The sequence below is a fragment of the Pezoporus occidentalis genome, unplaced genomic scaffold, assembly GCF_034315485.1.
Source record: "Pezoporus occidentalis ecotype Australia unplaced genomic scaffold, CSIRO_AGI_Poc_V1 ctg185, whole genome shotgun sequence".
NCBI lineage: Eukaryota > Metazoa > Chordata > Aves > Psittaciformes > Psittacidae > Pezoporus > Pezoporus occidentalis.
The window spans coordinates 101775-116753 of NW_026913693.1; the positions used below are offsets into that span (position 1 = coordinate 101775).

The 14979-nt window shown below is 39.9% G+C and overlaps 1 protein-coding gene across 4 annotated transcripts in view; it reads left to right on the plus strand.

Annotated features, from left to right (window-relative positions):
• Nucleotides 1–619: 619 nt before the first annotated feature.
• The window catches only part of NBAS (NBAS subunit of NRZ tethering complex), a 180741-nt gene continuing 166381 nt past the window's right edge, over nucleotides 620–14979 (plus strand). For all 4 annotated transcript variants that reach the window (XR_009964271.1, XM_062615879.1, XM_062615881.1 and 1 more), the window contains exons 1-9: nucleotides 620–804; nucleotides 3993–4047; nucleotides 4661–4697; nucleotides 4876–4953; nucleotides 6151–6198; nucleotides 7278–7321; nucleotides 7723–7856; nucleotides 9488–9621; nucleotides 9737–9835. Coding sequence is in view for 3 of the 4 variants with exons in the window: in XM_062615879.1 (XP_062471863.1) it covers nucleotides 652–804; nucleotides 3993–4047; nucleotides 4661–4697; nucleotides 4876–4953; nucleotides 6151–6198; nucleotides 7278–7321; nucleotides 7723–7856; nucleotides 9488–9621; nucleotides 9737–9835 (782 nt within the window). In the remaining variant the exon portion in view is untranslated. The remainder of the gene's footprint in view (nucleotides 805–3992; nucleotides 4048–4660; nucleotides 4698–4875; nucleotides 4954–6150; nucleotides 6199–7277; nucleotides 7322–7722; nucleotides 7857–9487; nucleotides 9622–9736; nucleotides 9836–14979) is intronic.

A 14979-nucleotide genomic window follows, 5' to 3' on the forward strand; every position in this document is an offset into this window, starting at 1 on the left:
TTGTTTAGTTTGGAGAAGAGAAGGATCACAGGGGGCCTTATCCCTCTCTACAACTACATGAAAGGATGGAGAGAAGTGGGGGTTGGTCTCTTCTCCCAACTAACAAGCAATAGGACAAGAAGAAATGGCCTCAAGCTGCACCAGGGGAGGTTTAGATTGGATATTAGGAAAAAAATTCTTCACCAAGAGAGTGGCCAGGCATTGGAACAGGCTGCCCAGGGAAGTGGTGGAATCACCATCCTTGAAGTGTTTGAAAACCATGTAGACGAGGCCCTTAGTGACATAGCGGACTTACCAGTGCTGGGTTAATGGTTGGACTCAATGATTTTAAAGGCCTTTTCCAATTGTGCTGAGTGTATGATTCTGTGTTTCTGCAGATGCAGCTGCTATCCTTCAGCCCTAGTTGAGGAGGTGAAGGCTCTTCAGCCTCGCTCCCTTGCCCTCAGCTTCAAGGTCTCCCTTTCAGGGCTCTAAAGCCTGTCGGGCAGGGAAGGAGAAGGCCTCTCGCTTCGCGGCGAAACGAGTCGCAGCCGGCGGCAGCGGTGGCGTAATTCAATACTCCGGCCCGCACTGAACGGCCAGGTGTTACTAGTTTGGCCTTCGCCGGGCACCGTCGCTGCTGCGGCGCTGGGTGGGTGGGGACAGAGCAGCATGGCAGCCGCCCTCGGCGGCGGGGAGCGCGGGGAACTGACGCTGAGAGGGAAGGTGATGGCTGGTGGTGGTGAGAAGGAAAAGGACGAGGAGGAGAATATTCTGTACGACCTGCTGGTTAACACCGAGTGGCCTCCAGAGACCGAGGTGCAGGTGCGTGTCGCTGCTGCATTGGCCGGGTGCTGGGTGTTGACCGGCCACGTCGGCTCCGGCGGGGATTCGCCCTGCTGACCCGTGGCCGGGCAGCCCGCAGCTGGGGAAGGCTGCCGGCCACGGAGGCCGCAGGGACGGGCTGTTGCCTCCAGGGAGGCTCACCGGGCTGCCCGTTCCCGATGCGCACAAGAGCGGCTAGTGCAGCACGGGCAATCACAGGAAACACCCCTGCGGGCATCCCATTCCTGACATGGCCTTGTGTCACTTAATCCCCGCCTTGTCACTCTGGTGTGTGCCGTCTGGGGTGCCTTGGGTCTTCTCTGCTTATTAACTATAAACTGTGTATACTTGGTTTTACTACTGAGTTGATAGGAAGGAAGATGTAATGAAATCCTGGTCTCATTTCCAGAAACAGCTGTACTGAGAGTAGTGGCAGCTGTCCTGGTAGAAACATGGCCTTTATCGAGCTTACCTTGTGTGAGGAAAACTAGATCCCTCTCTATACTTGTTTGTTTGGATTTACATCCTTCTTGAAGACTGTCAGTAGCCAAGGGACGCTTCTAATAATCTTTGTACAGTTTTAGTGGGAAATGGATTTTATGCTGACATACATAAGCAAACAAATTATTTTGCCAACATGATTCAATTTTTGCTGTAAGGTGCCTTAACAGTGATGTTATTTAGGTGACTATGACTTTCCCTTTAGAACATTTGTCTCTTTTAATCCTGATTTAATGACGCGTTTCAAAAAGAAGTCACAAAACACTTCCTGCCTGAGTTCTTATAAAGCTGAATGGTTTGGAATGAGTGAGGTGAGGGACAGCAGAAGGGGAAAGGAAGCTGAATGCCGCAGTAGGAAATGTCTTCCTATGCAGTTGTCTAGGATACAAAGCAAGGCCTTAAAAAAACTTTTAACTGGTCTCTTGACTCTGTTTTATATTTCTGGTATGGCATTTAGGATGATTCATTTTTAGTTGCAGAGTGCTAAGCACGTAAAACTGTGATTATGATGATGGGAAAATGACTTCTGCGGTGAATATGTGAAGTTTTATTACATTCAAGACACTGATAAAACTGGCATGGCTTTCTTAAGATGGACCCCCAAATTAGCTTTAATTTTTGTTCCTGTTAATATTCTCATTCACCTGTATTGAATTTCCCAAGCCTGAGAGCGGGGCGGTGGAGGTAAGGGTGGGGAATAAGCTAGTTGTAAAACAGGACTCATGCAATGACAGAGAAGAGATGGTGTAGAAATCAAGCAGCCTGTATTCGGTGTAGTGATGCAATTGTGTATAATGCACAGTTTGGGAATGAGAATAATGAGAACAAAAAGAATTACTGAGTAGCTGATCAGTGAAAATAAAGAATGACGTATTGGTTGTGGAGGTGTCAGGAGGACTCATGGAGTCATTCAGGGAATACGGACAGACTGAACTTCTCTCCAGTAGACAAGTACCGTATATTTTCTGAAATGTATCAAATATATCACTTGATTCTGTGTTTTTTTTTCATTGCCATCTAAAGATTTGAGGTTTTACCAACACTCTCTTCCCACCTCCCCGTAAGTTTGCTGAGCGTGCACCAAAATCCAAAACTAAGTGGGTGGTTTGTCAGCACGGAAGTTACTTAGGTTTTATTTCTGGAATGCTTTAGCAAAGGAGAACTTGAAGTTTTTTTTGCAAATGGGAATGCGTTAAGAAAGTACAGCAGGTATGGTAGCTATTGGTGTTGCTGAGGTGCTTAGAATACCCTATAAAAAGCAAAATGTAGGTCTTTGGAGCAAATCAGCTTTGCGAAGGGTTTAAGATGCATGGGGTAGGAGCCTGCAGTTTAGTCTCAGAAGTGGACACTTAAGAATATTCAGAAAAATTCTGAAGAAGTATAAGCAATTTTTTGAAATGTTTTTTACTGGGAGCTTTTCTTAAATCCAAAAATTTTAACAAGTTCTGCTTTTAACCTCCCTAGGAAACTGCAGCTCTCCCTGAGGTACTACGAAATAATTTATGCTCTCATTTATTTTACTGTAATGCCTTATTATACCCTGGTTGATCAACCTGAATTTGAAATATTATCAGTACAGCTGCGTTGGTTTCTTATGTGCTGTGAGATGACAACCTCATTATTTGAAAGACTATTTCTGGATGGCAAACTTGGCATGGAAAATTGCTAATCTTTACTTGAGTAACTTAAATTTTTTGGAGTTTGTTTTTTTTTTTAACATGGACATACTCCGGAAGTTTGATAAATTTTTGTTTCTTATCAATGTTTGCTGCTCCGTAATTTGGAGTGAGAGGTCTGAATATTTCAGTTAACCAGTAATGATCTGCTCTATGTATTATATACTCAAGAGGAAATTAATTCATTACTTTATTGTTCAGTTTGTGGTGCTGTAGTGTTTTCGCTGGAAAAGCAAAATAGGCTTGACTGCTTATTTTGAATATTTGCTTTCCTTATTGGTTATCTTTCTTGTCTTCTGTTTAATACCTTTTTCCTACTTTCCAATTGGGAAATAATTTTATCTCTTTTTATAGCTAAGACTATACAGTATATGCTATTTTATATTTCTTTGTGTTTGGAGAATGCTTTCATTTATATAGTGAGCATAGTTCCCTCCGCCTTAAGAGGAGCAGGACTGCTAGAAAGGCTATGTGAGGTGGTATGGAGTAAACCTGGTGATCCAAGTGGCTGTCTTATCTATCACCAATTGATATAAAAAGAGTATTTCTTTAGAAGTTCTTTTGTTTTCTTAATAATTCTGAAACTTGCATGAGCAGTCTTTATGTAGCTTAGCAGTTATATATTAGGATAATATGCAGAATGCCAATTGCTTCAATTTCTGGGCATTACAGATCAATCTGGCATTCACTTTGGCATAGAAAGAATAATTTATATACCTTACAGGAGAACATAATCAGAAGTCAAATCAGAGAGCAAGGCAAAGCTGAATCAATAGACAACCTGTAGTACATTTTGTTTATTACATCTTGGCACTTAAAATATTTGGCTTTATAGCCTGTTTTAGCTTATGCAGTTAAATTACTCACTGTATGAAGTTGCAAATAATAGAAAATACAAAAGGAACCTGTAGGCTAGCAGGCAACTTAAATTTGGTAAGTGAACATACGTATGAATGTTGTATTTAAATTAAAATGTGTAACAGTGTTTGACCATTATTGCTTTAATTGCAGCCAAGAGGCAATAGAAAACATGGTGCATCATTTATCATCACTAGAGCAGTTACAGGTAAATATGACTTGGTCTTATGTTTATGGCTCATGAGAATGTGTGGATTGCTTGCAAAATTTACAACTGCTGCTTTTTAAGGTGGTGCGTGTAATGGAAATAAAGTGCAGCATGTGTTTCCAGGAAGGTGTTTTCTGAATATCAATATTACTGTGTTTTTTTAATGTCGTTTTTGTGAGCTTTCTTGTCTCCAGTAACTTATTGGGACAAACTAATAAGCGGAGTGGTGGCTAAGAAGTGTAGAAGCTCTGTTGTGTTTCGCAAAATATTTTTCGGTTTTTTTTTTTTGTTTTTTTTCTTCTCAAGCTCTTGCATTGGGCTGTTTGCTAGTTAGTTCTATAAGGAACATTTACATTCTGATTATATTTCATTGCTGTTCAACTCTTGGTTCATGCAGTAACTGAACTGCATTTTCTCTTAGAATTTCCAGAAATAGGTAGTGATTTTTTTTGTTTGCCATTTGCATTTACTGTAATATAAGAAATCATTGGCCAAGGACAGATTATTCTGTTAATACATCTTTCTTTTGTGCAAATTTCTGAGACTGCAGTAAGCTGGAGAATGTTTAAAGCTGCTAGAGATGTAATTTTTGCTTCTTTTTTTTCCATTGCAGGTCCTGCATTGTTTTTGCTTCGGTACATCTGGTACAGGTAGGTTTGATGAAAGTAGTGCTTAATATTTTTATTTGGGAATGCAGTTTTTTTTATTTGATGGGAAGCTATTCTTAATAGAAGTAAAACTGAATATTTGTTTAGAATATTGTGTATCTCAGGTACTGCTTTTGTTATGTGTACGTTCTGATTTTGCTTATTTTTTTTGTAATTTCAGCCCTGCAAAGTTTTCTTTGCCCACTGGACTGGTTCGTCTAGTTAATAAGCAGATCAGCTGGCACCTAGTACTTGCAAGGTAACCAGCTTACATGCTTTTCAATTTTTGGTGGTAGTGAATGTATTAATGCTTCCTTTCCTCCTCCGTCTGTCTCCACTGGCAAGAATGCTGAGTTAATATCATGCTAAAGACATTATTCTCTTTGGTCAAGGGAAGTGCTGGAGGCTTTCACAGGTAGCCTTGGTAAATAAAGGTCAGTTTGCTACCTAGGGGCTTCCATGCTGCTTCTCTTATTTAATGCATCTCATTCAGGTATGAATCATAGAATGGTTTGGGTTGGAAGGGACCTTACAGAACATTTAGTTCCAGCAACCCTGCCATGAGCAGGGACACCTTCCATAGGCCAGGTTACTTAAAGAATATCCTTCTAGCTTTTGAGGTAAAGTGGCTTGTGCTGCAGTCATTCTCAAACTCAAGTCCTGAATTAGGTGAGTTAAAGATCTGAAACTTATCAGAATATGTAATATAAGCTGCTTATTTTAAAATTTGAGGAAAGTGAATGCATACCCTCAAGATTTATCTGCTATTGTATGTATAGAGAAGTGGGAGATCTAAGGCTAGAACCAGGTGTTTCAGTAATTTTAGCAGCATCAGTGAGATCATTTGCTCTTGAAAATAAGCATAAATATGTACAGAAGAATGGTTCAGTGGCGTGAAGGTAGTATGGGATGTTTTAGTGTGCTGTGTATTATCGCTGAACATGATCAGTGCTTCACTAAGAGCTCTGTACTGTTGAGAGAGATGGTGATTTTTGAGGGAAGTGATGATCCCTTTGGTTGCACAGCATGCCAGTTGCGATGTTGTATGCTAGGTACTAAGACAGGAGACGTGCAACTAAGGAGACTGTGTAGCTTATGGAAGCGTGATACTTGTTTATTCCAGATAAAGCAATACATAACTTAGGTAGTGCTGTTATAAAATGATCCTTAAGCAACACTGGATTCTGATCTCCCTTGCAGCAAGATTTTAGACATTGTTTACATTCTCTTTGTGCCACTATAGAGAATAGCAGATACATTTTGGTGACACAAAGAGAATCTTATTATAGCAGTGCCTTTTTTTTTTTTAATAAAAATTGGTATTTCCCAATTGTTGTTGTTTATGAAAGAGGAAATTTATATCTAACCTTGCAGAAAAGGACGTAGAGCTCTTATGCACATTCTGTAAGGACTGGACTTTGAATTTTTTTTTCACATTTCTATTTTTCTCTTTCAGCAATGGTAAATTGTTGGCAGTTGTTCAAGACCAATGTGTAGAAATCAGGTAACTTAGTGTTATCTATTGCTTCATGATCACAGTTGTGGAGTTCTAAGAGTGTTTCTAGTAATTTACTAACCATACCTGTGAAAGTCATCTGTGGAATAATCTTAAAATATGTTATCGTTTAGGAAGCTTTCTCTTCTTCTTAGTTCTTGGCCATTCCCCATTAAAGAACAAAGCAAAACAAAAACCAAACAACAAAAAAACTTCCACCCACCCTCAGAATGCTCCACAATTATAAATGTTATAAGTAAGCTTTATGTTTTTACCTGTACCTCTCTCTTTTCAAGATGTGAAAGAAAACAATCAAGATGCTTCAGAATATTAAACCCAAATCATGGTCTTTCTAACCTTTGCCTTTCTGTTCCCCCTAGAAATCTCCTAAGAAATGGGACAAGGAGTTAGTATTCTGCTTCTCTATCGAGTAGTTGGCATATATAATACTTCATTTTGCAAGTTATGTGGATTGCTGTAAAGACTGATGATCTCCCTTTTTCTCCTCCTCTCTAACAACAAGCTCTCCTTTGCCAGTTCAAGAACACATTTAGCTGTACAACGGATCTTGATTGTGTTTACTTGCTTCACAAAAATCCATTTGATAGAAGGTCAGACCTTCTATTTATATGTAAAAGAAGCAAGTGTATGAAAATTGTTCAATCAGAAGTGGTATGAGCACAATAAATGTCAGCTTATAGACTATAAAATAAATCTTGTGTTTCAGATGTATTAATATAACTATATTCTTGCATTGTTTCTAAAATTGTAATCTAGAGAATACTGACTTTGATTGTTTTTTTTCCTAAAGTTACAAGCTGAGGTTCTGAAATGCTGGCATTCTATCTGAACAGCGTTATTACTGAGAGATTTAGTAGTATTATTTATGCATTGAGAAGAGGGTTTCTAAAATACTATTGTTAATTGCTGTAGCTGCCTAAGAGTGAAGGCTGCTTGCCTACCTTTTTGAACAAGTAGTTAAATACATGGGGGCCTTTGAATTGTGCCCTTACAGTGTTCTGTTTATTCTGGAATATTGAATGGTGTTTTTTTCTGTTCTCATTTAAATCCATGAGTCTTTTTTGCAGGTCTGCAAAAGATGACTTTGGATCCATAGTTGGAAAATGTCAAGGTATACAATATGGCAACCTCTATATCATCACTTAGTGTCATCATTGTTTACTATTAATGCATTGCTAAGTGGCTGTGCTAGTTTACTTCAAGGGTAACGTAACTTATTAAAGCATTGGAAAGAATCTCTTTAATAATTTTGCTTTGTGACTAGCTCTGTTACTCTTCCTCCCCCTCTTCTTTTCATTGCGATGAATATACAAAACCTGAATCTGAAATGAAATTGTAGTTAAAATTAATGGGTTTGATAGACATAATGGATGTTGGAGGTGTTTTTTTTTTTTCCCCTCTCATTTTAATGATGTTATGCATCCTGCGTTTTTTGATGTAGTTGACTTTTTGCTCTGTTGATGGGGTTATATTTATATTTGACTTTTTAATAACTTTCTTCCTTTTTCATAGTGCCAAAGGATCCTAACCCTCAGTGGAGGCGTGTGGTGTGGAGTCGTGATTGTACATTACTTGCTTATGCTGAAAGCACTGGAACAGTGAGGGTGTTTGACTTAATGGGTAGTGAGCTTTTAGTCATTTCACCAGTAAGTGCTCCCTTAGATTAAATATGAATATAGTAGGACATTTTGTAAGCATAGAGGGCAATTTCCACTCTTTGGCCTCCTGTTAATCATAGCTTACTTTGGTATAAAGGCTTACAGTATGAATACCGTGCACAAATGTATTATGAAGTGTTTATCATATGATGGATATGTTATACTGAAGTCATGTTTAGCACTTGCAAAGCATATCCTTTGTGCTATTACATCTAGTCAGAATATCATAGAATAGTTAGGGTTGGAAAGGACCTAAAGATCATCTAGTTCCAACCCCTCTGCCATGGGCAGGGACACTTCAGACTAAACCATGCCACCCAAGGCTCTGTCCAGCCTGGCCTTGAACACCGCCGGGAATGGAGCATTCACAACTTCCCTGGGCAACCCATTCCAGTGCCTCACCACCCTAACAGGAAAGAATATCTTCCTGATATCCAATCTAAACTTCCCCTGTTTAAGTTTTAACCTGTTACCCCTTGTCCTGTCACTACAGTCTCTAATGAAGAGTCCCTCCCCAGCATCCCTATAGGCCCCCTTTAGATACTGGAAGGCTGCTAGGAGGTCTCCACGCAGCCTTCTCTTTTCCAGGCTGAACAGCCCCAGCTTCCTCAGCGTATGTTCATATGGGAGGTGCTCCAGTCCCCTGATCATGCTCATGGCCCTCCTCTGGACTTGTTCCAACAGTTCCATGTCCTTTTTATGTTGAGGACACCAGAACTGCACACAATACTCCAAGTGAGGTCTCACGAGAGCAGAGTAGAGGGGCAGGATCACCTCCTTTGACCTGCTGGTCACGCTCCTTTTGATGCAGCCCAGGATACAGTTGGCTTTCTGGGCTACGAGCGCACACTGCTGGCTCATGTTCATTTTCTCATTGACCAACACCCCCAAGTCCTTCTCCACAGGTCTGCTCTGAATCTCTTCTCTGCCCAACCTGTAGCTGTGCCTGGGATTGCTCCGACCCAGGTGTAGGACCTTGCACTTGGCATGGTTAAACTTCATGAGGTTGGCATCAGCCCACCTGACAAGTGTGTCAAGGTCCCTCTGGATGACATTCTTCATCTTTCTTTTTTTTTTTTCTTACAATTGTGATAGATCTTCAGGTACATCAGGTTGTGAAAGTATAAAATTGCCCAATTAGTGTATGTGCATGTAATTACAATTTGTAACAGTAGGGTACCACATGGCTCGTGGCATTCCATGACACTGCACAGAGCACTGTCCTGGGCCTCGAGAAACAAGTCTTATAACAACATGGCACCCCTGAAAGCATTGATACAGACAAAAGGACTCATTTTTAAAACAACCTAGTAGACACCTGGGCCAAAGAGCATGACATTGAGTGGTTATATCACATCCGCTATCACGCACCAGCCTCTGGGAAAAATTGAATGGTACAGTGGACTGTTGAAGACTCGGTACTTTTAAAAGACTGCACTGGGATTTCTTTAAAATCAAGATAAAGGAAGTGCATTTTGTTACTAATGGAAATATGAACCTTTACATTTTTATACAATATAGTCAATTTAACTTCCTAATTCTTCCAGTAATGAAGTTTTATTTATTATTTATTTTTAACTCTCCTTTCTCTCAATGTCTGTCTATGTTTTTGTGTAAAGACAGCAAGTTTTCCGGGAGATCTGAGTTATGCTATTGCTGGGTTGATCTTTCTAGAATATAAAGCAAGTGCCCAATGGTCAGCTGAACTTCTTGTTGTTAATTATCGTGGAGAACTGAGAAGTTACCTTGTAAGGTAAGCATAAATTTTCACTTGCTTTGAGAAGGCACAGTGAGCTTCACAGGAATTCTTTCCACTCTTTAAAGAAAATAAATCTGAACTAATGTATATATTTTTTCCCCATACTTAGTGTTGGAACAAATCAAAGCTTTCAAGAAAGTCACAGTTTCAGCTTTAGCAGCCATTATGCCCATGGAATAACTACTGTCATTTACCATCCTGGTCACAGGTAAGTGATCTGTTTGCAATTTGCTAATAATATGAAAATGATGAACAAAAGTGGCAAAATAAACATTAAAGTGTGTCTGATAAGCAGAGGGAGAAAAAAGGCCTATTTTAATATTGGTATTTAGTGAACCAGCAATAACAAGTCATGCATTACTGGATCTATGGAAGAAGCCCTGGTGATATCACTTTACTAATGGAATAGTGAAAATAAAGTTATGCCCTTTACTGCTTGAGTACTTTGCATAAGCAGCATTCTTTAGAACGTCAGGAATAGCTCCTGAATACATTTCTGAATGTGACGGGGGTAAAGGCTGATACATAAGCTTGGTTGTTTTTTTTCTGTGTGTATTTGCTTGCAGGACTGGTGGCCAGCCTGTATTCCCTAGTGTTCTGACTGAAACTGCAAGGCTTTGGTATTTGGAGTTGTCTTGTGATGCATTTTCTTTATTAGTAACATACGGACTACAAAAAAACAGACTTGAAAGGTGGACTAATAGACTGTTTGCTCTTGAACCAGATGTAGTTAGAATAGGTCCTGGTTAGCCGATTACCTATGTTAAAAATTTGTCTGCCTTTTTAATATTTGCTTGATATATAGCAAGATAAACTTGGCAACTTATTTTTCTATTTCTCTTAATTTGTAGGAACTAGTTTTTCCTCTAGGTACTTTTATTAGATATACTGTGATTAAATTTTTCAGCACAGTATTGTTTTAAATGGAAATCAGGTTTGGCTATAGAAGAACATAAGAAACTGTTAAAAAATTTGTTCTCATTCTTCAGTATTAAGTGAGCTGTCCTATTTCTCTCAGGAAAAAAGGTTATTAATGAGAAGTAATGTTCTTGTAGCTTATTACTTTGAGAAATTAATTTTGAGTATGGTTTCTTCTAAGTAGTTCATATGTAGTAATTCCAAATAATTAATACACAGTATACTAAACTTGGAGTTTTGAGGTAAGAGGGGTGAGTTACCGAGCTTTTGTAGTGCTGTCTGACCAGACAACAGAACCTGTCATTCTTTCCTTTAATCAGACTGAAGTTAACGGTTCTTGACATTTGTTTCTCAAGTTATATTTTTCTTCTCCTAATACTAGGAAGTATATTGATTATAACAGTGAGTGTTGCAGAGAATATTGGTTACTATTCAAAGTATGGTCAAGTAATTATTCTGACAGTTATAATAGCCAGATGTGCCTGCTTTTAGTTTTTGGTGCCTGAGTAAATGATGTCAGAACTGTTAAACTCTTACAATGGATGAACCCATTAAGAAGAAAATACATAGAAAAACAGTCGAAGTAGTTGTCAGCATCAACATCGTTTTGTGTGTACTAATGGCAGCTTTGTCATAGAAGTTTAAAGCAGAAGAGGGGGAGAAGAAAAGGCAAATAATTCAGGTTTTGTTTTCCTTCTTTGCTCCCACTCGCAAAAGAAGCAGTAACTTTGTTTTTCATGCTATTCTTATAAGATCCTAGCTTAACATTTTTAAAACTTGATACTAGTGTGAAGTAAAAGAGCAGAAGTCCATCATGGTTCTTTGCTTAGAACAGATTTTTCAGAATATTGGTAATTAAGGTTATCTTTTTATGGAAGCTTATGGTTGGCAATTTTTGGAGGGGTTCTATATTCCATATTTTCTAGGGGGAGAAATGCCCTTTCCTTGCATAAAAAAAATGTGGTTGTGTCTTCTGCTGAAGTAATAAGGCTGTGTAAAGCATGTGGCATACACATTCAGGAGCTACTTGTTTTTACCAGGAAACGCTATGAGTAAAAATAGGTGATCGTAATATCTCCTGCCATGTGCAGCCAGTTGACTTTATTAATGAAGTTGAAAAATTGATACTTGAAAGAGCATACAACTGGATGGAATAGATGGAAGGCAGAAAGAACTATGTTTTGCTCTTCATGTAGGCAAGTCTTTTCTGTTTTGAATTTGTGATAGAAAACTTCTAAATTTGACATTAGAGAACTGTAAATTCATGAGTAGATTCTGTTGCTGAAACTGTCTTGTTATCCAACAAAAACCCAAAAGGACTTGAAAGGAGGCAGTTTTCTTAAATTATGCATTAAAGAAAATTGTAAATACATATGAATACTTGAAAGTTTTAACTTTCAGCAATGTGAACTTTGATCACTTAAGCTCAATTTTGTCACTTTGTGCTTTCTTGCATTTCATTTAGTTTCAGATGGTGAAGTTATACTGGTCTTTCTCCACTGCTTTGCTTGTAAGCTTTGACTTACTGTGCTCTATATTTGCTTATTATTACAGTGCAATAAAATAGCAGTTAAGAACTTAATATGCTTAATTTTTTTCAAGTAGATGCATGATAATTGCAAAGAGGATATGTCAGTAGGGAATGTAACTCAATCTGTAGGAAAACTTGAAATGCTGACTTTGGGAAAAAGTCTGATAATGGGTTGAAAAGTCTAATAGTGAGTTGAAAAGTGCTGTATACCTTAATTTAGGTGCCTGATGTTCGCGTTCTTATGTGACCCAGCTTTCACCTATGATGGAGTTTATGATGCCTTTCAGTTGACAAAAATGTCTGCTTCAACTTGAACTCTTTGTAGGCTCCAATGGAAGGTTCAACACCTGCTTATTTTAAGTGTCTCACTCGAGAGCTGAATGTCTTAGTTCAGGGTTATCTGCAATTGCTACAGAAAACGTTTGATGTTGGGGGCCTAAAATTTATGCTAACTGCAGGAGATGAAGGATTTTAGATTCAGTTGGAATTTGCTTGCATCATAACTGCACGAAGAATTGTGTAGAAGACACAGGTTTTTCTTGGCTGCCTCAACTGAACTTGCTGTTCCTGTTACACTAGATATTTTCAGCCCAACTTTGTTGAAACCTTTGAAATAGAGTACACGTGAGGTACTGCAAGGGTAGCCATTATTTTGAGACTGGAGGAACCTCTGGAGGTACCTCATCCATTGCCCTTCACAGCTGGGTCAACTAGGCCAGGTTTCTTGGAGCAGTGTCCCTGAAGTCCAAGACCTGCACACCCCTCAGGAGCACAGTCTTTGTTAAGGACTCTGATGTGCTGGGGTTGCTGCTCCAGTGTGTGCTGGGGATTGCGCATCACCACAATTACTGAGGACATGTACAGAGAGAGCTTCTGGCCACAACTTCTCTGCAAACTGCTGCACAAAATGCTGCATTCATTGACTGTGCTCTAGGCTTGGCACTTACAGAGACCTTTTTGTAGGACTTGTAAGGGTTCCCTTCCCTTGCTAATCAGGAGGCAGGTGGAACAGAATGCTCTCTAATCAGGAACAGCTGGCAGACCTTGTTAAAAGCTTCTATAGCTAGACAGCCAGCTCTTCTTGGAAATGGCAGTTACTGTGAAGTCCCTCAAAGGCTTCCCAGGAGTGGCCTGATGATCCCAGAAATATGTAGAAGATTAAGAGGGTCTAGAAATGGAGCCCAGAAAACTGCTGCACAGACTGCTGCAAGTTAGCTTTGCTCATGTAGAAAATATGCAAAGTAACGACAAATTGTTTTAGAATGAAGATCTTCATTGTATATAAATAGTTTTAGACTAATGTGTTTTGCTTCTGTGAAAATGCTGGAAAGTCAGCATGATGACAGAAAACATGTATATGATAGACAACGTAAATAATTTGTTGCTTTGTTTTGGAAAATGTGCAACACATACAAGCAAAACAACAAAATTAATTAAAAACTGAAAAAGACAAACCAGGAAATACTGTAGCATGAAAAGCTGTTACACCTCTTTCTGTCACTTTCAATTTACTGCTAATAATGCGTGATCATTACTTTCCGTTTACTATTTTCACTTTGTTTGAAACTTCAGAAACTTTTCAGAAAAACAGAATGTATTTATCATGTTAACCAGGAAGAGAGTTCGCTGTTTCACCCTTGTGCTAATTCTGTTACTTCATTTAGATACTTGTGGCTTGCTTTCTATTGAAATCTTAAAAATAAACTTTATTTCATGTTGATCATAGAATCATAGAATCGTTAGGGTTGGAAAGGACCTAAAGATCATCTAGTTCCAACCCCCCTGCCGTGGGCAGGGACACCTCACGCTAAATCATCACCCAAGGCCTTGTCCAACCTGGCCTTGAACACTGCCAGGGATGGAGCATTCACAACCTCCCTGGGCAACCTATTCCAGTGCCTCACCACCCTAACAGGAAAGAATTTCCTCCTTATATCCAACCTAAACTTCCCCTGTTTAAGTTTTAACCTGTTACCCCTTGTCCTATCACTACAGTCCCTAATGAAGAGTCTCTCTCCAGCATTCCTATAGGCCCCCTTCAGATGCTGGAAGGCTGCTATGAGGTCTCCACGCAGCCTTCTCTTCTCCAGGCTGAACAGCCCCAACTTCCTCAGCGTGTGTTCATACGGGAGGTGCTCCAGTCCCCTGATCATCCTTGTGGCCCTTCTCTGGACTTGTTCCAACAGTTGCATGTCCTTTTTATGTTGAGGACACCAGAACTGCACACAATACTCCAGGTGATGTCTCACAAGAGCAGAGTAGAGAGGCAGGATCACCTCCTTTGACCTGCTGGTCACGCTCCTTTTGATGCAGCCCAGGATACGGTTGGCTTTCTGGGCTGCAAGCGCACACTGCTGGCTCATGTTCATTCTCTCATCGACCAACACCCCCAAGTCCTTCTCCACAGGGCTGCTCTGAATCTCTTCTCTGCCCAACCTGTAGCTGTGCCTGGGATTGCTCCGACCCAGGTGTAGGACCTTGCACTTGGCATGGTTAAACCTTACAAGTGTGTCAAGGTCCCTCTAGATGGCATTCCTTCCCTCCAGGGTATCAACCGAACCACACAGCTTGGTGTCATCGGCAAACTTGCTGAGGGCGCACTCAATCCCTCTGTCCATGTTAGCGACAAAGATGTTAAACAAGACTGGTCCCAACACCGATCCCTGAGGGACACCACTCGTTACTGATCTCCAGCCAGACATTGAGCCATTGACCGCAACACTTTGCGTGCAGCCATCCAGCCAGTTCTTTACCCACCGAGTGGTCCATCCATCAAATTGATGTCGCTCCAATTTAGAGACAAGGATGTCGTGTGGGACAGTGTCGAAGGCTTTGCACAAGTCCAGGTAGATGACATCAACTGCTCTACCCCTGCCCATTGGTTCTGTAGCACTATCATAGAA